Here is a 26,806-nt window from a genome sequence, read left to right as displayed (position 1 = left end):
GAAGGGATAGGGATTGTATTTCCGGACTACCTCCTTTTAGGTAAATCTGCAACAACCTCAATCCCATTGGCGGAAAATTGTTATCCACTTTAGGACCTCGTATCCGTTATAAAACGGTCACACACGGCGGCTCGGGAGTCGAGTTGGCTCCCTAGTCTAATAGCAAAAGACCCGCCATCGTCCACTGTAAGATGATTGCCTCAGGCCATTGGTCTTAACCGTAAAGGAGGGACTCTTCTCGGCACGGTCGTTCCGGTCTCTTTCTGGGTCGTGCCGTCCTGGTCCGACAAAGAAGCAAGACGCCTGATACACGAATCCATCCAGCAACGCCCGCTGGTCCCCGTCGGTCGAGCACTGACCCAACAAACCTGCCATTCTATTCCCGAGCTGCCCCGGCGGCGAAATTCCGGCCACACAGTAGTGTAGCGGCTGCTCCACTACCCAAAGGCCAAAGTAATGAGGTGGTAGTCTGCGGCAGCAGGGAGTATAGGGCACTGCACTGTTTTCATTTTGTATGGGGCTTTGACGTTTCTTGGCCTTGTTGTTTACAAAATTTCTGTAAGAGTGAAAGAGAAGGAAAGAATTTCGTGCAGTGCCCTATTAGATAATCTCGCTTACACACTTTTGGAATTTTGATTGTTGTACATCAATGAGAGTATATTACAGGTGAGGAAGAAGAAGAGATGGCTATGTATTAGTAAGCAAAGAAAAATGTAAACACAAATAGTGACGTCACTATTTGACACGCGCTCTTATGGGAGCTCGCTTTGCTTGTAGTAGTGACATGTTTTGCACCAAACACGGATCTCACGCACACAAAGCATCTCTTCCACACCTCCATTATACTCTCATTGGTTGTACATAGCTGTCTCGGCAAACGTCGTACTGCCTACTGCCTGCCTACTGTGTTTTTTGACATCCAGTTCCATAGCGAAGTGCCCCGCAAGGTCATTTGTATGGGAACGGGGGGTTCCAGAGACCGGAGAGGTCGCACACCAAGCTAAAAACCTTCCTCGGCCCCGACAGCACCCACATACAAAATTTCACACCGATCGGTCCAGTAGTTTCCGATTCCATAGCGGTCAGACAGACAGACAGACAGACAGACAGACAGACAGACAGACAGAAATTCATTTATATATATATAGATATATATATATATATATATATATATATATATATATATATATATATATATATATATATATATATATATATATATATATATATATATATATATATATATATATATATATATATATATATATATATATATATATATATATATATATATATATATATATATATATATATATATATAGATAGATATAGATAAAGATAAACATAAAAATAATTACATGAAACTTCTTGGAGATTTCTGCTAGTGCTTTCTCTGGAAAGCTTTTAAGAAATTGCCAATAGAACGTTTCAACATTCTTACAAAAACCCACATTTAAGCTGAACCAAGCCTACCACAGTCATCGCGATCCCACCGTGCCAAGTGAAAGAGAGAGTGAGAAAAAGGCAACATAATTCATGCACTTCCCCCGCAATCCGACCGACAACGTTCGCCGTCGTCGTGGTCTTTCTTTCTATCTCTCCCCGCGTCCCCCTCGCCACAACGTCTTCCCACCCGCGCGGTAAGTTCCGATCGCGCGCCCGCGATCAAGTCCGCGATCGTTTTTTTCCTCGTTTTGTGTGTTTGTTTTCTTCACCTTTGGGGGAGCTCCGTTTACTTCACAACACACTACACATGCTAGGGGCATTTGGCTTTTTTTTCGCTAGCTCAAGACTCTCCGCGATCGCTGACTGAATGCGCACTGCGTTGTTATCCAACATGCTCTCTTCAGCGCTCTTTTCGTGGTGACTCTCTTTCGGAGGTTTCTTCACGCGCCACGACTACCACAACCATCGCATGGCATCGGTACGGGAGGCCCCCACACACAGCTTCGTGGAAAAGGGGGGCTTCGGCTGCTGTTGCTCTTCGAGGTGCAAGACGCTCGCTCTGTTGCTTCTGTTGTTGCCGTTTGGACCCGAGTGCCGGAGCTGCTGAGGGGCCTGCTGATTACCTGCGTTGTTTTATGTTTTATCGTTCAGTTTGTATCGAGTTCCCCTACGGTGATGTGCTAGGAAGACCGAAACATACAGCGTTTAGCAAGCGTTTTTGCCTACGATCGCGGAACCCACGGAGTTGTTCGAGTAAGGATACGAGTGCGATTTTCTGTTTCTGGGAATGTTTTGTGGGTGTTTTTGTGCAGGATGTATGGTGGATGCTTTTTTACTGGGAAAAAGGTGCAAGTGTCTTTGGGCTTAAGGGAGTGACATGGAACAAGAACAAAGTCCTACGTACTGAGGACTTGGTGATTGGAACGAAGTGGCAGTATGCTGATATGAATAAACATGAAGAAAAACATGGAGCAGAAACCGTGAAACTTGGTGTTTTCGTGATTAGAAGTATCAAAGGACTGTGAACATACCAGGAATATTAGGGTGAATGGCATGTGAGACGTGAATGAAACTGATCAAACGATTCTGAGCTTTGGAATCTGGAAAAGGTGTAAAAAAAACAAGATCTTAAAGCAAAAAAGTGACGAGAGAGAAAACATAGATGCTGATACATTGAAGTGCTACTGTGATGTTCTACAATATGTTGAGGATGCAAACGATGGATAATCAATAATTTGGATGAAGAAGATTTAAACCTCTGGAGGAACAGCTGGAAACCGTGAGTGATCCAACAATTTATGATAAGCCGATTAGCTGGAATGTTGCTGGGTGTTACAAACTTCAAAGTTGGTGGTCTCAGAAGCTAGAACTTGCAGTGCGATGGTGACATAATGGTGGTGCTGTAAAACTACATTATGATGGAATTGAGCATATCTAAAATTCGTCAATCAACACGTTTTGGGATTGTGGACTTTAAACAATGGACTCAGCAACAGAATCAACAGAATGTTACAAAATTTAGACAAATTTTGAAAATTCACCTTACGTTGGCAAAAGTTGAAAAAAGCAGTATTACACATCACTTAAGTATTATTATGTAGAACTACTTTTTTTGCAAGTGAAGTGTAAAATGAAGCCTGATGCTCAGGTTTAAAGTGATGAAACAAATGGACATCTAAGTATTACATTAATATTACCCATGTCTATACCCCGCAAAGTAACTTATTTTTGTGAGTTAAATGAGAAACCATACATTGCCATTTTTTGCCTAAAACCGAAGTCGCAGCCTTCGGCCACCTGGTAGCCCCCATCAAGAGCTTTTGTCTCTGAGGGATGCCATCCTAAGGTAGAGGTTGATAGGATGGCGATATTTTGCATAGGCATATTTTCAGAATCAAACAATTTCATTGAACTTGGTTGATCATGTGGGACATATCCTGAAACAGTTTTGTTTAGATTTTAGTTTTGATTGTCAACCTTATTTCCCGTAAAGTTTTCTTAAGATTTTTGTTCAGCTAATATGTAATTAAGATTTTTATCTCAATTGATACCTGTTAAAGTTCTCTTATTCCCGAAAAAAAACTAAAAACCATGAAAGTTTTAAATAAAAAATCGTGAAATTCTCACAAGGAAATGTCTTAAGGTTAGTTCCAATAATTTTCTCGAAATTTCTTGGGATTTTTCGTGGTGTTCCAAAAATAAAGCAAGGCTTCCTATAATTGCTGCTGATTTTATATTCTGAAATCGACTTGGGAATTCTTAAAACAAATGTAAAAAATTAAAATAAAGTAACAATTATTCCAAAATACATGAACTCAGCAGTGAATTGCTTTTGTTAATCCATCACATATTTAATTTGTGTGTCCCAAAATTGTGTAGCACAGTATCCCCTTTTTATGAAAGTGATAACAAAGGATTTAAGATCATCTTGAATTATTATTGAAATAGAACACCTTCAAAAAATGTGAGCAATAAAATAAATTATTCGTAGTTTGTTGCATTGATTGTTCTTATAATTACTGAAGGGCTTAACTATTTAGATTTTGAAAAAAAAAAAAACATTCTGGATCTTCATGAGAAATATGCCATTTCAATTTTCGTAAACTTTAGAATGAACCCTCGGTACGAATTAGCTATTTTTTCGCCTGTGAAAACAATTGAACTTGTCACAAAAATAAGAAAAATAGTACGTTAAAGAATTTTTCAAAGAGGCTTCTTTTGTCGGATATATTTTCACTGCGACCGTATTGGATCTTATGTGATACTCAACTCAAGGACCCATGGAAAACCCTGAAATTTCCAAGTGGTATTCTTACAAAGAATAATGGCATTTTCAATAAAAATGATAGGCATAATTGATATGTGTATCAAACAAAAAGAAAATCTTTAAGGTATTTGAAAAATTTCAGCAAATCTTTCAAGTATAAAAAATAATTGTCAAAATTCAAAACAACAGGCTTCTATACTAAATTAGGTAATACTTCAGAAGGATTCCCGCAAAGATTGAACTAAAAAAAAACCTTTTAATGCCTAGATTCTTTCTCTGACGTTTCTGCCTTTTCACACTTTTCAAATTTTAATTATTTCCTTTATATGCAATAGTATCATTTTTGTAGGTGCAGGCTATCTCTACAAGTTTCACTTGCGGTGTTATGTACTTTTCATAAATACTTTGACAACGGTACGAAAATAACGTAGCTCAATCTGTAACGAATGCATGACTGTTGAGTATATAAAGCAAGCAACATACTATAGGGGACTGGGAGCCATCTAAAGCCTAGTGCATCCATTTTCGTCCAATCGAAAACAAACGCAATTTGTTTTGTTTTTAATTTTTTATATTTTTAGTTAGGAGTGAGCATTTATGATAACAATATGAACGGAAACCACATGTCGCACCTTGCTGAAAAGTTGATCGATTGGTCTGCCACTGGTGGTGAGCAATCGATCAACTTTGCAGTGCAATCTGTCATTTCGTCCTTAAATAGTCTGTTTTTGGAATAGCATGAACATAGGGGCCACAAGAGTTCTCATACGCTATGAACAATTTTCCTCATTAATCCAAGTTCAGTCACAGGGAAATTTCTGTTTTTTGTTAATTTAGCATTTTTTTTGTTTCTGTCATGTGAATAGCTCTCTTGTCCATCTTTATATTTTTTGAAAATGTCTTCCCAATTTTCTAAGGCACTTTGGAAAGCTAAAACATTTGTATGATTTTTGGAAATTGCGTTTATTACAAGTTAATCAATCACGTTCAGACATATATATTATACTCTTCGATTGAGAAAAAATAAGAAAATTTGAAGATTCATCATTGCGTACAAAGCCAAAGCGTAAAATTTTCAAAATTTATTACATTTTTCCAATTAAAAATAGCAGTATTTTGATGTTATTGTCTTTTCCAAGGGAATTTGCAGCATTGGATCGTATGTATGTATGCAACTTAATTTTCTGCAAAGTTTCAAATGAGTGATTGTTATCAGTTTGTACAGTTCACTTTTTTAATGCTGGATTTTTTTTTGACTTTTCATAGGCTGACAAGGCTGATAATTTGACATCGATTTATTATATTGTACGTTTCATCCACCTCATTCTTCGTAACCAAGGAACAGATTGAGCTTATTTTTCCACTGTTACTCGCTTACATCTTTTATTTTAATAATCAATCTATTAATTTTTTCTTGTTTAAAAAAACCTTTATTTTATTTTTATTTTTTTTTTAATTTTGTTTATGTTTAAAAAATGTACCATATGTTCACCAAAATTTCGATGTCCACCAATCTGACGCAAAAACTGTATTCAGACGATCGAAGCATATTGTAAATAGCTTCCTATTCATAAAAAAAAACACTGAACATTGTTTGGCTGCTATGCAAAAAAAATGAATTTTAGTAAAATCCATATTTTGTGCAACTGTAAATTTCAACTTTTCTATAAAACTCAAAAACTGATCTACTTAATTTTTTTTGAAGAACGGTCACGAAATCAGCGCTTATTTATGCATCAAAAATAGTGGTCGTTGACAGAAATTCACGACTCATGTTTTATTTTGTTAACTAGTGTAATTGAAATCAATATACATTCAATTAAATTTAAATATTTCAGCAGAGAGTTTTAAGCAGGATCTTTCTTCTCACATGTTTTCAAAAATCAGGGTAGCAAGACCGTTTGAAAGTTCTGTTTTCTATTCTACTGTGTCAATGTTATGTGCAAAATTCTTTAAGACTCCACAGTGATAGACATTCGTTTAGCCGAGGCCAAAAAATTTTCAAAATAGTGTCAGGAAACTCATACAAAAGATTTTATGATAAAACTTTCTTATCGTAGTGGTAGTATATCTAGTACTGTTTTATAAGAATGTGATATATCACTTTCACATATACACTGAAACAAAAACGAGGGTAAAAACCCTTGAAATGCCATTTTTGCCTAGACATTCGTTTGGCCGAATTGTACAATTTTTAGAATTCCATAATCACATTAAGATCACAAAAAACATATTTTTGTGACGGTAATTTCATAAGCTTCTATCGCTGAAATTTTTGAAATGCACTTAATTTGCGTTTTTGAGTTATGGGAAATTTAGTGAAAAATTACCATATAATATAGGCTTACATGGCCATTTTTACAAAGTTGGCCATAACTCAGTAACGAGAAAAAAGTACATTCCAAAAATTTCAGCGATCAAAGTTTTTAAAATTAACTTCTCAAAAATATGTTTTTGAAAATTTCCGCGAGTTCGGACATAGTTTTTCCGGCTTTTCCTTATGAGTTTTGTCGACGGTGGAAAATTTTGTGGAAATCTTTTTCTACTTCATATTTTTTCTGAATTCCTGAATTCCTGCTTTCGTTTTTATTAAACAACTTTGTTTCTACGATGCGTCGTTCTTGAGTTATGATTTTTCGAAGAAAAGGCTTTTATGGTACATTTGGACATTTTCCAACAAAATTGGCCATAACTCAAAAACGAAAAAAAAAGTGCATTCCAAAAATTTCAGCGATTAAAGCTTATAAAATAACCTTCTCGAAAATGTTTTTTAGGAAATTTTGCACGAGTTCGGGCATAGTTTTTCCGACTTTTCTTTACGAACTTTCTCAACTGTGGAAAATGGTATGGAAAACTTTTTCCAGTTCATACTTTTTTGGATCCCTGAGAAAATCTGCTTTCATTTTCTAAAAAAAACTTTGTATCTACGATGCTTCGTTCTTGAGTTTTGTTTTTTCAAAGTAAGTGGTGTTAGGGGAAAACCAAAAATTTCCACCTGAGTTTTCCGGGAAAATAGGCGACCCTGAATTTTTCGCAATCTTTTTTGTTCATAATATCCATGAGCCCTGCCTGTGGAAAAAGTTTCATGAAAATCTGAGACCCTTCGGCCCAATTTGTACGATAATAAAAAAAAATGCCCAGTTAACACTTCGAAAGTTTCTACCAAGAATGGTGCTGGTCTAAAATGTACATGAACTACTGCAAATGTCTCCATGAATTCCAGAATTAATTTCCCAAGGAAAGCCTTCATTACCTTGTACTTTTGTTCATTGATAGACACTGTACACAGATGAATATAAACGTGGAAGATTATGTGTCATGTGATGCACGTAATTGGGATGCTTACAAATACCTTCCGTAAATGTCTGTCAACATTTTTTTCCATTTCGGCACAAACAATTCAAAAGGGCGATATTGATTTTTAACATTTCATATTCTTTCAAAGCTGTGGGTTGCATTTTCTCTTTTTCCCCATTAGTGACGTTGGGTTGCGATTGGGAGGTAAAATACGACCCCCAGTTTCGAAAGATTGTGCATGCATGAACAATGAACATGTTGGTCCCTATTTTAATTAAAATGACATCTTTAACCTCTAGATATGTTTGAAACATTTTGCTATAAATAACTCCTTCAAATATGTTTCCAACCATTCCGTTTGAAAACTGTGAATTCCCGAGAAACCTTCCAATATATGTTTCGAGAAGTTACGTCCTAAAATATAGTTGGTAATTCTATCAGAAAGTTTTCAAATTTCACCCGTAATCTAAGAACATCAAAAACCTTTAAATATCTATGGGGAAGTAGATCTCCAGCCAGCAACCTCTCTTAATAATCCATCAAAGATTATACTACACTAGTAACACCAACAAAATGACAAGCTTTTCCTTCGTGAATTACATATGTGCTATTTATGTAGATCCACATTCTGTTTATTGTTAAGATTTTCAACTTGTTTATATCGGAGCGGCTGAATAAAAATTAATTGATAATCGAGAATAAATTCTTATTTTATTTTTGAATGCAATTGCATTTTGTTAAAAATTCTCTGATTGATTTCAGAATTCTACGAGTATTCCTGGATTTTTCTATACCAGGTGAAATGAACTTCCCTGATAGTTTCAGAATCGTCAAACAAATAACAGCAAACACAGCCTAAAATTCCAAAATTCTTTGCAAAATTAAGAGTAAAAAAACATGTTTTTCCCAGGGGTTGGGGGTTCAGCCGACTTTGACACGAGGCTACTCTAACATACGGCGAGATGAAAAGGGGATGGAAAAATTAGCAAAAGGGCTACGTTGCTATTGGACAGCCCCTAAGTGGTTTTGCTGAATTTAGGTTTCAACGTTTTAATATTGGCAGTCAGGGTGAGTCCAACCCAAACACCTTGTTTGATCATATAAATGCGACCAACTTTTTTTTTTCAAATTGGAACATACCAACCACTCTATTGTGTGAGACGGAGTTGACAGTATTTTGGCAAATTTAGCGTGAAAGTGAAATGTAGTTGCTGCAGAGTTATTACGCATGCACCAAGGGGACGGCATCCTATTTTTTCTCTATGGAATTTGACAGGTTAGATTGTGCCTCCTTACGTGGAACATAAATTTAAACTCCAGTCAAAATGTTTACCAACACAATCATGAAAGCGGGATGTTTACCTTTTTACGAGAGATATCGAGTCACAACGCTTATTTCAGATTAGATCTCACAAATGTGTTGAGCATGAAAAAGCGAAATAAATTAATCATTTTGAATTTGAGAGTGTCTTGTTACGGTTTGGCTTCGCAGTCTTAAGGGGAATGGAAAACACTAGTTTTTGATTATTCCCGACGTTTCGGTCCGTTTGGGACCTTTTTCAAGGGTTCAATCTTTAAGGTTTTCTGGTCAAAAATAGTTTTGCTAAACTCGAAAAGTCATACGTTCGTTTTGGTTTAGTTTTGGTCCGATCGAGTATGGACCATCGTGATGTGGACAAACTGTTTTTTCTCCAGCGGTCTGGAATTCGGGTTCTATCTGCGTGATCTTCCACCATTAAAAAAAAATGAGAGTGTCGGTATTTAAATCAAGTTCCTATAGAGTACTTCTTCTTTGTAAAAAGACACATAACACTTCTTTTCGCAAACTTTCTTAGCCAAGGTACGTTTTTTTTTTCATTTGCTCCCGCTGCTGTATTGAGTGAATGTTAGTATTGGTGAGCTCTGGTTGCGCACGATAAGCGGCAACAAAATCAAATCACCGTAGCACCCCCGTGGCACGTACCGAATAACAGAACATCCAAAATTCTCAATTTATAACAATTTGTCATGTACGATTTTCACCAAGAAGACATCCCATATAACCCCATCCATTTTTCAACTCGAGATATCTATCATCTTGTCATAGATATTTAATCAACGTTTCCTCCTCATCCTCGCTGAACGTCAGGACCTGCCCAGGCATCGAGCATCGGCTCTAGCGACAGCCAACTCAGGATATGCGTGGTTGGCTATGCTACGCTGTGCTATAACTTGGCAGCGTTGAATTAGAATCGGACTACAATGGAAACTGTATCGTTAATTATGAGTACAATTGAAAATTGCTGTATTTGGAAATGTTTTATTTGTTTTGTAAATTTAATTCAATTACATCGTTTATTGACAATCAGAAAAGCCATGATATCATTCTTCATAACGCTTTGGACAACCGTTCCAACTGGGTTTACCCAGTTTTTCTTGAATTTGATGACGTCCTCTGCTTCTCTATCCATTTTCCGTAATTTCCCTTTCATCAAAGTCAAACGCTTCTCAATAGGCCTTATTTGCGGACAATTTAAAGGATTTATTGGCTTTTCCACAAATTGGACATTGTTTTCTTCATACCTGTCAAAGGTGTCACGCGCATAGGGGCAGGATATCAAATCCGGCCAAAATAATGTAGGATCTTCGTTATTTCAGACGAGTGGCACAATTACCACATACCACTTTGACAAATTGCTTGCCAAACCGATACATTTACCCAAATTTTTCGCAAAAAAAAAACGATTTGTCCGCTTCGCAGTGAGAAACTGTGCTCCTGGAAGGGCCTTGCACTCCAATTCGACATGCGTTTTATCATCCATGATTATGCATATGTAATGTTAGCTCAAAACATCGTCGTACATATTCCGAGCCCGAGTTTTCACATAATCCGCCAGAGTTTGACTGCATTTCGGACATTTCTGTTTTGGGTAGGTCTTCAGGGAATTACGCTCCTTGGCTCGCTGAACCATACCAATAGTCGTTCCACACTTTTTTGCACAATCTCTGATGGATACCTCCTTTTTTCCTTTAAAGATTTTGCAAGTTTTGCTGTCCAAATTTGACTTGGACATACTTGGTTTTCTGCCGCGTTCGGATGAGTACACTGAAAGACTCACCCGGACGCGGCAGAAAACGAAGTGCGTTTTGCTTACAAATCGTTTGACACCATTTTGGACAACAAAAACGCCAAAACCTTCAACTTTTGCTAATTTTCTTAGTGATAATCATTTTTCATTGCATTGCAGTAACTGGTCACAATCGATTTTCGCTCCTCATCTGTAAACTCTCGCATTGTTTCCCTTGAGGTAAAACTTTTATTGAAAATTATCGTTTGTTTACAACGCTAGCAACACATAATCACACAGCAGTTGTAAAAATAAGGCATAGACTTTTCAATACAGAGCCACAAAAGTGTACTAATAATTAACGATACAGTCTTTATATGCACATATCGATTGCGTGGTGAAATTTGGCAGAGATATTCTGGAACATAGAAATATTTGTTTACTGCCAAAATATCTTAAGTCGATTGAGTGTAACGAGAGTAAAACGATACTTTTTATTTATTTATTGCACCGTCTTCAGCTATGCTGCACAGACTGAATAATCTTAATCTAATTGCCTAATACTATTTCTAAAACTAATTCTACTATGATGGAAGTCAAACATAAAATCCATCTCATGTAACAGATTAAAACACCTTTCAAGAGGATGGTTCTGACCGTACTCAGTGCGATGAAAAGCGGACCAAAACAGCGTTCGATGCCGTAAACGTCGTACCGGAACTGAAAAGTTTACCTGTTCCAAGAGGGCTGGACAGTCGATTCGGCCACTGAGTAAATCGAACGCAAACATCCTTCGGAGATCCACACGTCGCCGTCGCAGAGTTTCAAGATGAATTGATTCACAACGATGTTCATATGGCGGCAATCTCAGTCGGTCGTTCCATGGTAATCCTCGAAGAGCGAAACGGACAAAGCAGCGTTGCACTCTCTCAATTCTGGCAATCTGTGTCTCGTGATGCGGAGCCCAGATTTGTACGGCGTATTCCAGGATGCTGCGAACCAGTGAACAGTAGAGTACCTTCAAAGCGTATACATCGCGGAATTCGTATGCGTTTCGACGTATGAAACCCAACACGGCAAAAGCTTTAGCAGTGGTCCTTGTAATGTGTTCCGCGAAGTTTAGTTTGCTGTCCAGTGTCACTCCTAAATCGTTGATTGACGTTACTCGGTCCGGAATACTGCCATTTGCTGCATATTCAAAAGTCAGCGGTGCACGTGCTTTGCAGAAGCTGATCACTTTGCATTTCGTCGCGTTCATCGTCATCCCATTCGAGGTGCACCAGTCAACCACGGTTTCGATGTCTTGCTGTAGAGCAGCACAGTCAACCAGAGAGCTGATGATACGATATATTTTAAGGTCGTCGGCATACATTAGCAGGAGAGATTTCAACCGGTGGCACAAATCATTGACGAAAAGTATAAATATAAGGAGTCCGAGGTGGCTGCCTTGCGGCACCCCAGAAGGCGTTGCGAAGAGACTAGACGTAACCGAGCTCAGCTTCACGTAGGCGCATCGGTCTTTCAGGTACGAATGTAACCATTGGATAAGCCAATTAGGAAATTCCAATCGCTCAAGTTTACTTAAAGCCAAATCGTGTGGTACTTTATCAAACGCCTTGGATAAGTCCACGTAAATGCTGTCCACTTGAAGATGTTTTTCTAGACTGGAGTTGAGCGTACTTACATATACCATAAGGTTCGAGGTTGTAGATCGATTCTTAACAAATCCATGCTGAGACTGCGAGATTATTGGCTTAGCAGCAAAATACATCTTGTCGTGAATCAAAACTTCGAAAACTTTGGCTAGACAACATAGAATTGAAATAGGCCGGTAATTTTCAACTTGACGAACATTGCCAGCTTTATGGATAGGGGTAATAGCAGCCACTTTCCATGCATCCGGGAACACAGCTTCCGATAGCGATAAATTGAAAATTCTACAGACAGGTGGTCCTAGCGCCGCAGCGCATCGTTGAACAAATACCGGAGAAAGTTTGTCACATCCAGGTCCTTTAGATGGGTCAACGAATTCCAATACATTAGTGACATCTGCTACAGAAAATGTCGGGCATGGAAAGTGTATGTCGTATGTCGGAAGAGTATTCAAAATATCCGGAGAAACCATCTGAGGATCAGCGTTATAAACGAATTTGAAGAAATCGGCAAAAAGCTCAATCGAACTTTCGACATCACAACTCGTTTTGTTGCCAAATGTCATTTCCGATGGTGCCGATGACGCAGTTTTCCTGCTCTTGATGTGGCGCCAAAAGGAGGAAGGATCGGTTTTGACTTCGTCTTCGATACGAAAAACATACTCACGGAAGGAAGCTGAAACACAGTCGTCGTATTCAACTTCAAGTCTTCCAAGAACGCTTCTATTTTCCGCGGTACGGTGCCGTAGAAAGCGGCGGCGAGCTTTGCGGAGAACATTTCGTCGGTGTCTAAGTTCAGCATTCCACCAGGGATGTTTATCAGAACAACGAGGATGCATTCGACGAAGAGGAGCATGTCTGCCTATCGTCCCGAAAACAACATCGTAGAAAATGGCAACCATTTGATTGACATTGGCGCCTCGAAACATTTCGTCCCAATCAAGTTGATGTAACTCTTCAATAACTGCGTCGTAGTCACATCGATTGAAGTCAAAATTGAAATCCGTTGCAGTTTCGTCAATATTGCTCGTTGCAGTTCTTGTGGTTACACGTAACACAAGCGGCTTATAATGACAGTCAGTAGGTAGAATAGCGGATGGCACTTCGAATAGTTCCACATCGCTGCTGTTGTTGACGAAGGCCAGATCTAGAAGTCTCCCGTTGACATTACGTACATCGCAAATCTGTAGGAGTCCACTGACGATCATGTTCTCGGTAAAAACAAGCTCTTGCTCTGAGGAGGCGTTTGTCGGCAGGTACGAATCTACATCATCATCATATGACCAGACGAGGTGGGGCAAGTTGTAGTCCCCGACAATAATCACAGAATCACCACTGGAAGCTTTTTGCAAGATTTGTTGAACTGAATCGGAATGTGCAACGTATTTACCTGGCTCGCTTCCAGGTCGTAGGTAGATTCCGCAAACATACACGGATTTGGACGAAAGGGAGATTTTGACAACAACTTGCTCAAGAGTATCGGTTCTTTCGAGTTGGACGGGCGCACTTTGGATTGATCTTTTGACGGCGATAAGCGTACCGCCTCCTCGTTGGAGATGGCTTGTCGTACTGCTGCGGTCACAACGGTAAATATTGTACGAAGAAGACAGTTCAGCATTACTTTCATCGCTTTGGAGCCACGTTTCGGTAATAACGAAGACGTCATAGCCGCTAGATGCGGTCGCCACGAAGAACCTGTTTGTCTTGGTTCGCATCCCTCCGGCGTTCTGGTAATAGACGGTTTAACGGAGCATTTTCTGTTGTTGTCGGTGGAGCGTTTGAGAGAGATGTTGATGCAGTGCCGCGAGCCAACGAGGTGGTCTGACTCGTAGAACAAGCGGCGGTGTGGGAGGAACCAGTGGAGACATTTGAAGCACGAGAGGCAACCATCGCTGCCTGGACTAACACTGTTGGGTGATTAGTGCTGTCGGCGTCTCGGCAAGTATGGATGGATTGGGCGTCATTTCCGTTGGTCTCCAAAAAAACTGCTTTTTGGATCCAACATTCTCGAACTCACGGAAGCGGATTCCACGTGGCCATGTCTCTGTTGCAAGTGCAACGGGCTTGAGTTCAAGCGGCATTCCTATTTTGTACGATACGAATGAAAGAGATTTGGGATCTCTTCCACGTGCGACAAGCCTCACTACGCGCAAATTAGTCGTCTTGAGTTGGGACTCAACGAGTTCCACAACTTTGTTTTCAGGTACCTCTGGTAAAATTCCTGACAAATACAGCCAGAATTTCCTAGAGTCCTCATCTGTCGCGTCCGGAGCTACCAGATTTGAAGCTACTTCACTTGTAAATACCGACTCCACACATAGCTTTGGCAGGAGGTCGTAATTCGACATCGTCATCACCATAATTTTCGCGTAAACGTTTGGTTCTACTTGGATGTGAGAGCGGTGTTCGATAAAAAGATTGGGGCGTGCGTGGAACGGCGTTAATCAAAGTTTTGAAATTAGATCTGATTTCATTCTTGATTTCCGCTAGAACACTTTCGCGAATTTCAGTTTTCATCGATTCGATAACGGTTTCGCTAGCCTTGTTGACCGATACCATTGCATTGGCGAAGCGTGCTTTAGACAGTAGGTTTTTGCAGGCGGTGCACATCCATACAAGATGCGTACTTGCTAGCCACGCTTTATTTCCCTTCCGAAGGAAGAACCCACATTTTGTGAGTTTGTCGGGAGTGGGATTCGATCCCAGGTCCTCGGCGTGAAATGCAAACACTTAAACCATCACACCAGGTCCGCTCTCCTAAGTTCTGTAATGACTTGATGATTAAATCAAAGTTGTTCATTGCTTTTCTCCCGTTATTGAAATTTAAAATTTTTCTGAAATGCAAGACTATTAGTTTCTGGATCTGCTATAAGAATTTCAAAATTTCATATAGGTACACAGATAAAAACTATGAGATTTACACGACATGTAAACTTCAGTTTAATCATGTAAGCTTACTTATATGATAGTTTACATGATATATCATGTAAATGTGTGTTATATGTCATGTAAACACACAGAGTCATGCTGATTAAATGACATATAATGGAAGTTCACATGATATTTTATGAGTTTTTCATGATATGTCATGTATCCCACGCTCCGATCATGTCCATCATATGTCACATAATTTTACACTCTTTTTTCGATCTGCGTAAACTATGGTTTACTAAAATAACGTTCCATACTGGAAACTGACGATTTCACGCAAAATTTAATCACCCGTATTTTATGTCGTCTTTGTAAACTGGTGTTGTCACCCACAAAGAAAAGCGTAAGCATGTCCGCTATGCAAATATCAACCAACCACGCGCAGCAACCACAGTTAATAAATCTTTCCGTGCCTCCCAGGGAGGACTTCCGAATGTTTGTTTTCGATGTCAATATGCAAATAAAAAAAAAAAAACAAGTAGCCTCTCTATTCATCAACCATGACCGGTAGCACCGACTGACTTGCGGAAATCATTTCCTGTGTCCCGCTATTTTGTTTAATTTGCGGTGGGTTAAATCTTACCGAAGAAGGTGAAGACTCCATCTCTTTATACATTCGTCTGTACCGCACATATTTGCCGATAGCCGGTTATTATTTTATTTCTGCAAATGAGGACTTTAGTCGTCTGTTTGTTAGCTCACACGTATAGTGTACACTCGTAACTCTATTGAACTTTGTTCATTTTCGAATCACCAATGGCTGACTGGCACAGGCTCGTACCGTTTCATAAGAGCTCGGTTCAGTATGCAAACATCCCAACAACAGTGCAATGCAACAACGAGAGGAGAAGAGACTTCAACGCCATTTGTGACGACAAACCCGCGTGCCTGTTTGCATGTGGAAGGTTGAACTTTTGATCACCAACCATTGCATCGTCGTCGTCGTCAGTTGGACAATATCCGCTTGAGTCGATGTTTGTTCACCTGCACTAATCATATAGGCGGATATTGGACACAAGGTCGAACAAATGATACTGATCGAGCGTGAAATTGCCGGTTACTTCTATAATGACATGTATGACCGATACCTAATGCGAATGTCTTCATTTCTTCGAGTTACAAGAGACCAGAGACCTTCAAAGTTGCGTCGAACTTGTATTGAAAACGTCCGTATAATTTGAGTTCGGTCACCGTAATGAAACAGTGGATAACAATATTTCGAAACATGTCGCTGTATCCTAATCAGCTACATTAATCTACAAGGCCAAAAGATGCTTTAAATGGCTGCGATCAAACTTCGATTAGGTCGAGTCTGCTTTCGGGTTAATCATCTTCTTATTCTTCCACAGAGCTAACTCTAACTCTGCAAGTTACCATTCTGCATTTGAATATCATGTGGCAGACACGGATACACTCTATGACCAAGGAATTCAGCGCTATTTTCGTAACAGAAAAAATCCTGTACCGACCGGGAATCGAATTCAACTACATCAGTAAGGTCTTGCTTAAGGCCGGACGGGACGGTGGCTGAATCGTCCGCCATTGCTCTGTTGTTAAAAAGATGCAAATCTCAACTTCTACTTAATATTTTCGACTAGAAATTTGATCGTTCATTTGCTCACTTTCGGTGCACAATCGACTAAAGTTTCAGCTACGTCAGTGCAATAGAAATTGACATTTCCTTCTTCAAAATCGCGAGGCATATTGTTAGAAAGAGAGGCAAGATAGCAGAAATTACACGTCGTCCCGTGCGGCCTTAAAAGTATCAAGGCTTTATCGTCCTGAAGTCCATAGTTCCAGTGGTTTCAAAGCTACAATCGTATTCCTTTGTCCAAGCTTGAGCGACATAATGACTTCAGGGGAATCAGCTCTCGTTTCGAAACGACCTTGCGGTGAAGGGTTTTCCTTCAGCCTGTTTTTTATTGCATGCAATCCGAAGGAGGTGGAGAAAATTATGATTGAATGCCTGATTACACGACCAACAGCAGCAGGGTAGCTGCTCCCACCATAACCACCTCCACCACCACCACCGCCGACTGTCACCGCGTGCGTCATTTTGATCGCGAATTTTACATTATGTGCTACAACAAGCTCTGTTTTTGTTCACGTGGGTAACGGTGAAAAGTGCGGTTTTGCGGTAGATCTCCGTACTCTTTGCGGTTAATCGTGGAGCGATTGAATGACTGGAACTGGAGGAGAGTGACTGTCAGGCTGCAGCAGCCACACCGCACACAAAGGTGATCCTATCGTTGCGCCTACAACAATCGTCAGCCAGCCAGCCAGTGGGTTGTAAAGTTGTTGATTGAAGAATGGAAAGTTGGTTCGGCTAACCGACCGACAGACAGACAGATGGACAGGAGAAAGAGCAACTCGCTCTGACATTTTACGGTTTTATGAGCGACAACGGCGGTGATCTCAATTTACCAACCGGCGCAACAGGAGGGAATTCTGATTTGGAAATTTCTCCAGGATGCAGATTTCACTGAGTGGGAATGACTGCAAGTACGAAAATGCTTCTACAATCCCAAAATTTAATATGCGCATACGCCTCGCAGCACAATAACTAATAACTTTTACATTATCGCTTCCTACTTGCAAATGATATCTCTCCCTCAACTTTACGTGCCATTGAGGAACCTTCTTTGCATCTTCAGCTTTTTAAAAAAGAGAAACAATCATCATAACCGTTTTTCGAGTATGGCAAAGTTTTCAACTAGGTTTTAAAAAAGTTTAATTGCTCCTCTTGCAAAACTTCTCCAAAAGTGGTCCACTTAGCCGGTAGATACTCTTAAAGAGGTTATCAAGAAGTTTTGATGTATGAAACAATTTTATTGCAAGTTTTATGAAATTGGTCACGAAAATCTCTTATAGAGCCAAACAAAACTTAAAATGTTACTTGGGTATTGTATGTTTTTGTTCGTCCCAGCATGTTAGAGTTTAGATTCACTCACCACTTCGGTATGCTATTTGGTAATTTTGCCTACAGGTAGCTAAAGTATATTTTGTTTAGATACAGGGGATAGACAAAATGATCGAAACAGGCTAAATTTTCACTTCTCAAAAAAATTTCAAGTAACTGTAACTTTTCGAAAAGTGAACCAAATGTACTCAAATATTCACTGTCAATTGATCAACTACTTGTGTATTAAAGGACAAAATTTGGGAAAAGATCGGGCTATTCTGCACGAAGTTAAAAGCATTTTAGAAAAAGGTATAATTATCCGATAGCCAACTTTGAGCTGTTATAACTCCGGATTCAAAAAACCAAATGCAATGAAATTTTGTCAATTTATGACTTATATAATGAGCTCTGAAAAACGTTTGACTCAACTTGAAATTATTAACAAGAGAAAAAATTATAGCGATTTCATTAATTTTATGATTTTTTAGTAAATTGGTCTATATTTAATATGCATCCCATTACTTTTTCAATGAATTGCCGCCTATGTTGTTACTTTCTTTCAAAACATATCTGTATTCAAGACAATTGGAGGGAATTTAAATTAACTATAATAAGCATCTTGAATTTTGGAACGATGTTGAAATTTAAGAAAATTTGGTGTTTTATTAGATAAATTATGTAATCATTATAATGTTCCACCATGTTTAAAATTTTAAGTTAAGTCAGAAGTTTCTCAAAGCTCATTATATAAGTCATGAATGGTCAAAACTTCATTGCATTCGGTTCATTGAATCCGGAGATACATCAGCTCAAAGTTGGCTATCGGATAATTATACCTTTTTCTAGAATCTTTATAACTTCGTGCAGAATAGCCCGATGTTTTCCAAATTTTGTCCACTGATACACAACTAGTTGGTCAATTGGCTTCTTTAACGGTGTTGAGATAATTCCATTTTCTGAATCTGTATGCAAAACTGAACCGAAATCCAAATTTTCATGAATTTTGGTGCCCGGGAACCTATTTAAAAATCAATTTGAAGTTTGTATGGGAGCGATTTGTCTAATCACCCCTCGTCGCATTTTGTACTGGGCGGAGCTGTCAAGCAGTTGCCCAGCTGTCAAAAGGTGATTTCAAAAAATCTCTTCGAAATCGATTTTAGGTACCAAAATAAAGTTCTAAAAATCTGAAAAAAATCATAGGGTTTTCGACCCCATTCCCGGCACAACATGTAAGGGCGTTTAGTTTATGCTCGTTTATACATAGATACAAACCATTTGGTTGACATATTTTCGGTCACACAACATGTTTAACATATTTACCTTCAATAGAGATTAGCAAATAAAATCAGTTTTTCTCGGAAAATGGTTATTTAATCGTTTTAATTCACATGATCTGGGACTAATTTCCGTTTTCAAGATTGCTTTTACGGCACACAAAAAACCTCTTCGGCAGATCGCCAAAACTCACTCGTATTGTCATATTAATTGTAAATTGTTAATCAACACCAGTAGCGCAAATCGGTCTTTCTTTTCCTCTACATAAAACGGGAGCGTCGGAAGTAGTGCACTTAGTTACCAAATCACTGAGCTGCTTTTCTTACTTATTGCGACAATCAATTTCATGTATTTTACAAGGAAATAAAAAACTTCCGAAAGGCAATTCTTCAACTTTTCGTTGTAACTAGAATATTTGCTGTAGCCCGATTGCCGTTTGTTGAGAAATGGTTGACAGAAAAAAAATGTAAACATTTACTACTACCAGCGTACCAAATCGATATTCCCAAAGGGCCAAATGGGTTTTTCATTCCATTATTACAAAACCATAGGGTGAGCCGCAATTTATTCTTTTCAACCAATTTGCGTCATATGCAAGCAATTACGCAATAATGTGTTTTTCAAACCAAAGTAATTGTCACTTCTAATGCTAATCGGAAAAATAAAACGCATTTATCCGCTGCTAAACGTCGTTAATCCTAGTGTTGCTGGCAGGATACCCCACACACTTTTTACGACTTCAATTTTCTTTACTCAAATGGTTTTTGATAGTAAGAAGTACAGACTCGGCTAGATCCAACAACATTTAAATATATATCTATGGGAAGGAAAAATCTAATTGAAAAGCGAGGATGTGCAGGATGACGAGTTCCTATATTTATAAGGTGGTAGCCGGCAGGTTACCCGGGTGCCAACCAAATAGAACTACTCGTATATTTACCAATTTTCAATCTATTTCTCTATTTTGCTTGACCGATTCCTGTCAGAAACTGTTTACAGTTAGTGCCATTTGAACTGTTATTTCTTCACAACTGCGTACTGGTACCAAAAACGGGAAAATCTAAAATTCCATTCTGAGGGGTCTTTTCTTCTGGATGTCAAAAACACAGTAGGAGGCAGTACGACGTTTTCCGGGACAGCTAGTTAGGTATAAGATTGACTTAGTTATAATGACAAGTGCCCAAAATAGGTACACCTGCCCAAATGGTTCAAGACCCTATTCTGTTCAATTTGGCACAAACTTATGTCGTATTAGGTGTATTGTCAGAACAAATGCAGATTGCGACTATGTACGGGGATGTACTAAACAACGTAAATCGCTACGTTAAATATTTTCCTGCGTAAACGTCTCGTTATTTCATTCATTCATAATTTTATGAAACATTTAAAAAAGCAAAACATTCATGGTTTACGCAGCTACTGATGCTGTTTAGTGAATCAATTTATTGCCATTGTTGCGCAATCGTTGTATATTGGATTTAGTTTCTCTTAAGCGCCTCACACGGACAATAAACCTTGCAATAAGCATTGTACTCGCATAGATACAGCAATAACACCCCGCGTTTTTCGTTCTATCGACGACGATGTTCAACAGAAGCAGCAACGCGCAGTGATCAGCGCCAACAGTGTTAGTTAATAAAACAATGATTCATAGACTCTGTACCAAGCCCGTACATAAGGAAAGGGTTTTGGGGTTTACCAACCCCCAATCCCTCCCCAAATTTCGATTTTCCACATACTAGGCGCCTCTCCGCCTTTTGCTGAATTTAGGCAAAACCAAAACCCCTCCCTTACTGCCTTTTCTGTATACGGGCCTACACAGTAATTAAAAAATACCCCGCTCACGTAGTGCCGTCGTGGACAAAGAAGCTGTAAAATTAGAATAGGGTCTGGGACCATTTGGGCAGGAGCACCTATTTTGGGCACTTGCTGCTGTAACTCAGTCAGTTTTTAACCAATTGACTTGATTTAAGGTATATGGTGAGATACTGTAGCCATGTACAAAAATGCATGTAAATTGGTTTGAAATTAACTAAGTTATAGCAGCAAGTGCCCAAAATAGGTGCTCCTGCCCAAATGGTCCCAGACCCTAAGTAAATTTAGTAAAAATAAAGTATATTTCGATTTAAGTAAAGTATTTGCTAGTTACATTTAGATTTGGAAAATTATTCATTTATTGAACATCATTTTCTCTACTTATCTTTACTCTACTGTTATAATCCTGCTCTTCTCTATCTCAACTTGTTCAGATTAGCAACTTCTGCTTCTTCTGTTTTTTAGACATTTTTTCCTCTTGCTTCTTATCTCTTTCCTGTTTTCTCTTTAGTGCCTTTTCAGTTCTCTGCTGAATTGATAACTCTCTCAGTTGTTTCTTTTCGATTTGCTTCGCCTTTCTTTCTTCCGTAAGCTTTTCCTTCTCTTTTTTTCGCATTTCACGAATTTCTAGTCTTTTCTTTTTTAGTTCTTTCACCTCTTGTTTCTTCGTTTCCAAAACTTCAAGTTCTGCCAATCTTTCTGACGCCGTTAGTATCGCGTTGGTTCGATAGGCATAATGACGGTGCTTCGGGTTCCTCTTTGGAGTCGGGGGCGAAACGAAAAAGTCTTCAACAGTCGGTGCTGCCGATAGGTTTGTTAAGTCGCGTAGTGGTGTAGTGACATCTGGTGAGAAAATACAAAAACAATACATCGTTACTATTACGTGCAAGAACATAGTGCACATGAGATCGAAGTGAAAAACCTAATGCGATAGAATGTGTTCCCAGGATTGTTAGAGGAACTCATGGATCAACCACTTAAGGGTGGTTTAACTACGTGGCTAAGGAAAGGATGGATCGAATGAGTCGCAAAATCAAAGCACCATTTGGAAGGATCGATGAAAGAAGGTCGGCGAGAAGCGCGATGACGTGAGAGCTTCGATTATGAAGTTAGCCACCACGGAGGCCCTAGAATAAGAATAGGGGTTTCCACCAGGTGAGAGCCGCGAACTAGTACGAGATTTGTCACCAAGGAGAGCCTAAAAAAGATAGTATTTGCCACCAGAGAGAGCCTGTAAAGACTATGGAGTTTGCCGTCTGGGAGAGCATGGAAAAAAAACTATACAATTAGTCAACACAGACAGCCTAGAAAAACTGTGAAGAGAGAGCCTGGAACAAGTTTGTAACTTATCTAGGAGAGTCTGGAAAAAATCTGGAGAAAGATGACATTTTTCGCCTGATGAGCCTTGAAAGACGATATAATTTGGCAGCTAGAAGAACCTAAAAAACGGTAAAATTTGCCACCAGAGAGAGCCTGGACTTTGGAATTCGTCACCAGGGTAAAATTGTGCAATTTGTTTGCAAGGAGAGCCTACAAAGACAATGGTATAAGCCGCTAGAGGAAGCCTGGAACAAGTGTGGAACTTGCCACCAAGGAGTGCCAGGAAAGACTATAGAATCTGCCGTCAGAGAGTATTTCGAAAGACGTAATTTACTGCCAGAAGAGCCCAGAAAACCATTGAATTTGCCAGCAAGGAGAGCCTAGAAAAACAGTGGGATTTTTTGCTAAAAAGAGCCTGGAACGAGTGTATAACTTGCCACTAGGGAAAGTCTGGAAAGACGATATTATTTGTCGCTAGAACCTGAAAAGATGATAGAGTTTACCACCAGGGAGAGCCTGGGTTTGACCAGAAATGCTGGAAGAGAATCTATAAAAAAATACGTACAGGAACCTTTAAGCAATGTGATTTGGATCGCTTGTTGTTGATATCTGTTAGATAAATGGGTAGAAGCTTATTTAATAAATTACCTTTCAGGTTCTGATGTTTCTGTGCAGTAGAATCAACACCGGTCTGATCATCGAATACGTCGTTTTCCATATCGTTGAATTGGATGGGATCGCCAAACTCTTGAATACCTTCAAACGCATTTTCGGACTGTGGGCTAGATTCGTTGTGCGTATTCTCCTGATGGATATCAACTGTACACTCCACGTAAGGATCGTTGAATTGTATTGGATCGTCAAACTCGTCAATATCCTCAAATACATTTTCTGGCTGTAGAATAGATTCGTTGTGCGTATTCTCCTGGTTGATATCAACTGTACACTCCACGTAAGGCTCTCTCAACCGCAATATGTTTTCATAAATGAAGCATAGTGCGCGGTCCTCGGGAGACAAGCTACCTGAATCTCCCAGGCGGTACAAATTAATTTTCGATGGGCCAATCATTTCGATTGCCATCTCCATTGCGCTTTCTGGTACTGCAATGCATCGTTCAGTCTCAGAGGTCATTTCATCGTTCGTTGGAGCGGTATGCAGATCCATCGTCGCAGTTGTGTCTTCAACATCCTCATCTGTTGCACTCTTGCCCAGACATTTTGTGTAATCAACCGCATTAGCGTCAAAAGGGTGCAATCCACACACTCGAAAACCGTTTTTTATTGTGTTCTCTTTGAACGCAGAGCTCATAGCTTCCTCCAACAATGGCCCGAAAGTTACCAGCGTTAATTTTTCCGATGGGTGATCCGCTCGCCAAGCATCCACAATTTTCCCCCAACTGTTTTTAAGCGGCTTGAATATGGCTACATCGGCTGGCTGCAGAATTCGCGTGGCATTAGGGAATAGAGCAATCATGATTATCCCTAGAGCTTCACAGGCATCGGCGGCCTCTAACGCCGTATGTGAACTATGGCCGTCCACAAAGTACAACACGGGAAAGGTAGTTCCTGCACTCTTCAATGCCGGATAAAGGATTTTTCTAACGTAGAGTGCAAAATTTGTGGTATCCATCCACCCATTTTCAGAACAGCCGATTCCCCAGCTTCCAGGGAAGGCACGTAGAACTTCTCGGCTAGGTCGTTTTTGATTTATGATGACGTCAGGCGGCAGAACGTTTCCATTTGCAGCAAACGAAAACATTACTGTTATGTTTTGCTTGCTGTTGGTAGATTCAACGAAAGAAATGTCCTTTTTACCTTTTGCCGCGATCACTTGTTTGGGAACAGGATTGAGACTAAATCCAGTCTCATCTCCGTTTAAAACTCTGGCAGGATCCAGCAATACGTCGGTGAGGTTATTGTCCACCAGATAGCTGAAGACATTTTGGAACCAGTTTCGAATATCCTTTTCCGTCACCTTAGAGCTAGCTGCCGTCACTGCTTCAGGAGTTCGAAGGCTTAGATCAGGATGCCGCCTCATGAAAAGCTTAAACCATGATTTTCCTACAGAAAATCAAAATGAAATTTACGGTTTGAGTAGACTTTTCGATTCAAGATATACGGGATAAAATGACACTAAAGTACAAAGCAATATCAAATTAAAAAAAATAAGAAAAGAAGGAATGCGTATCACAGGCGTTCGTAGACGTGCTTTAACCGTTGTGTGGCCAACAAAAAGAACCCGTAGAATGCCGGCAGGGCACCCGGGTACCCATGAAATTAAAATGATCATATCTCCGTGAAACTCCCGCCAATTTAAAAAAAATATTAATCTCAGAAACTCATTTTTTATCGAGATAATATTTGGTTGGACCTGTCCAATAGCATGGGACAAAATTCAAATCCTCGCTCCAGTCGACTTTTTGAATTCCATTTAGGTTCCATATGAACTGTGCAAAATTTCAGCGCGATCGGTGAAACTATAATTTAGCGCAAGCGCTTCAAAGTTTGCATAAGATTTACTATGGGAAATGTAACACTTACAGAGAAAAAATCCCAGAGGGCGCCCCTTATCTCCTTAATTCAAATCGATCCACGCTCCTTGTGGAAAATTCATCCATGAATCATTCCTTCGAAGACCGCAAAACGATTGGAAGCTTGTGAAAAAAGTTATTTAATTATTACCAATTAGTTATCCGACGAATGGCTCATTGCTTTGTTTTATTAGCAGCACTGCAGCTGCTGCTTTGGCTGCTGCTGTTGCTGGGGGTGGTGACGCCTCCCGCCACCCCATACAACAGCGGCAGCTGCAGTGCTGCTGATAAATCAAAACAATGAGCCATTAGTCGGATTACTAGTTGGTAGGTAATAATTAAATAACTTTTTTCACAAGCTTCCAATCGTTTTGCGGTCTTCGAAGGAATGATTCATGGATGAATTTTCCACAAGGAGCGTGGATCGATTTGAATTAAGGAGATAAGGGGCGCCCTCTGGGATTTTTTTCTGTAAGTGTTACATTTCCTATAGTAAATCCTATGCAAACTTTGAAGCGCTTGCGCTAAATTATAGTTTCACCGATCGCGCTGAAATTTCGCACAGTTTATATGGGACCTAAATGGAATCCAAAAAGTCAACTGGAGCGAGGATTTATTTTTTTCATACAAGCGTGTCCCATGCTACTGTCCAATCACCGTGGGTGCCAGAAAATCTGAATTTCCGGGTCCATCTTTTTATACAATACAATGTACGGGATCGTTGGCGAATTACAAATATGGTGGCTAAACAACTTTCCAAAGGATTTTGTTTATAGTTTGTAGTAAACATTTCTATCTATACTCGATTCAAGTTTATCTAAATCAGTAGACTTCTAAGCTAAGGCCTCAAGTACACAGGGTCAAATATGTGACAAGGAAAGAACTCAAGAAGCAATATCTGTTTGACATTTTTTAGACAAATATTTGACTCTGTGTACTGGCATCTTTAGCCTCACGTTCAGTTCCTTTCTGTGTGGAATAGATTAAAGGTTTCTGCTCCCTAGTGTGAAGATGCACGATAGAATTTTCTTTTTGGCTTGTTTTCACGTGAAAAAAAGGTCGGTTGTGGGCGGCGGTTTGTATCATTGTCATATCGTATCACCAACCATGGGTGACTCCTAGATCGACAATGGTGGTTACCCTTCCCTACTAACAAGAATTCCTTCCTGAGACAAACGTGGAGGTGCAGCGATTCTCGAACTCTATAACACCGTTTATCTTACTAACAATCCTTCCAATCATAGATGACCGTAAGGACGTGGCCGGCGCCGTTATTGGCCTTAATATAGTTGAGAGTTCTTTAACTGTGTACATTGAGAATGCTGTGTTAGTCCCAAGCCCCATTCATTGGTTCTCTGTGCAGTTTCGATTGCTCCGGTCAATCACGGAGTAGCAACTACGAATTGTGTGGTCATCTATGCTCATGCTCATGTATGGGATTTTTGGAACGTTAGTAGCAATATCGGTATCAATCATCCTAAAATTGTTCCAGCATATAGTATCTGACGAGCCTGGGATCATAAAACGTGTTGACTTTGAAGCTGTGATTTCGGAACTGGCTTCCTGTGGGACCATGGCTGGCCATGGTATAAGGACATGTTCTCGAAAATGCGGATTTTTCTAAAACCACGGTGATCAGATCAGTCTAACCAAATATTTCCCCAGGGGTGATAATGAGTGTTTGAATTGAATGAGCCAAACATTATTAAAATCGGTGAAAAATTGACGGAGATATGATCAGTTCAGTTTCGTGGGTGCCCGAGTACCCTGCCGGCATTCCACTTAATAAAAAAAAATCACTCACTGTAAAATTCGGTCAACCC

General features: G+C 39.5%; 2 protein-coding genes across 7 annotated transcripts in view; one reads left to right on the top strand and one right to left on the bottom strand.

The window, feature by feature from the left end:
• Nucleotides 1–1,907: 1,907 nt before the first annotated feature.
• LOC109417777 (uncharacterized) overlaps nt 1,908–26,806 on the top strand; it is a 234,448-nt gene continuing 209,549 nt past the window's right edge. For 2 of the 6 annotated variants that reach the window (XM_062850315.1, XM_062850316.1), the window contains exon 1: nt 1,908–2,199. The gene's annotated coding sequence lies outside the window, so the exon portion shown is untranslated. The remainder of the gene's footprint in view (nt 2,200–26,806) is intronic. The other 4 variants (XM_029853197.2, XM_029853196.2, XM_062850317.1 and 1 more) reach the window with 3 other exon arrangements.
• Nucleotides 19,236–26,784, bottom strand: LOC134286194 (uncharacterized). Its single transcript, XM_062847773.1, has 2 exons — nt 23,012–26,784; nt 19,236–22,054 (listed from the first exon to the last, which is right to left on the bottom strand). The coding sequence occupies exons 1-2, from the start codon at nt 24,488–24,490 to the stop codon at nt 21,563–21,565; spliced, it is 1,971 nt and encodes a 656-aa protein (XP_062703757.1). The 5' UTR covers nt 24,491–26,784; the 3' UTR covers nt 19,236–21,562.

Source organism: Aedes albopictus, chromosome 2, assembly GCF_035046485.1.
Source record: "Aedes albopictus strain Foshan chromosome 2, AalbF5, whole genome shotgun sequence".
Classification (NCBI taxonomy): Eukaryota; Metazoa; Arthropoda; class Insecta; order Diptera; family Culicidae; genus Aedes; species Aedes albopictus.
Note: the sequence above shows the minus strand (reverse complement) of the source record. Positions and strands in the feature narration are given on the sequence as shown.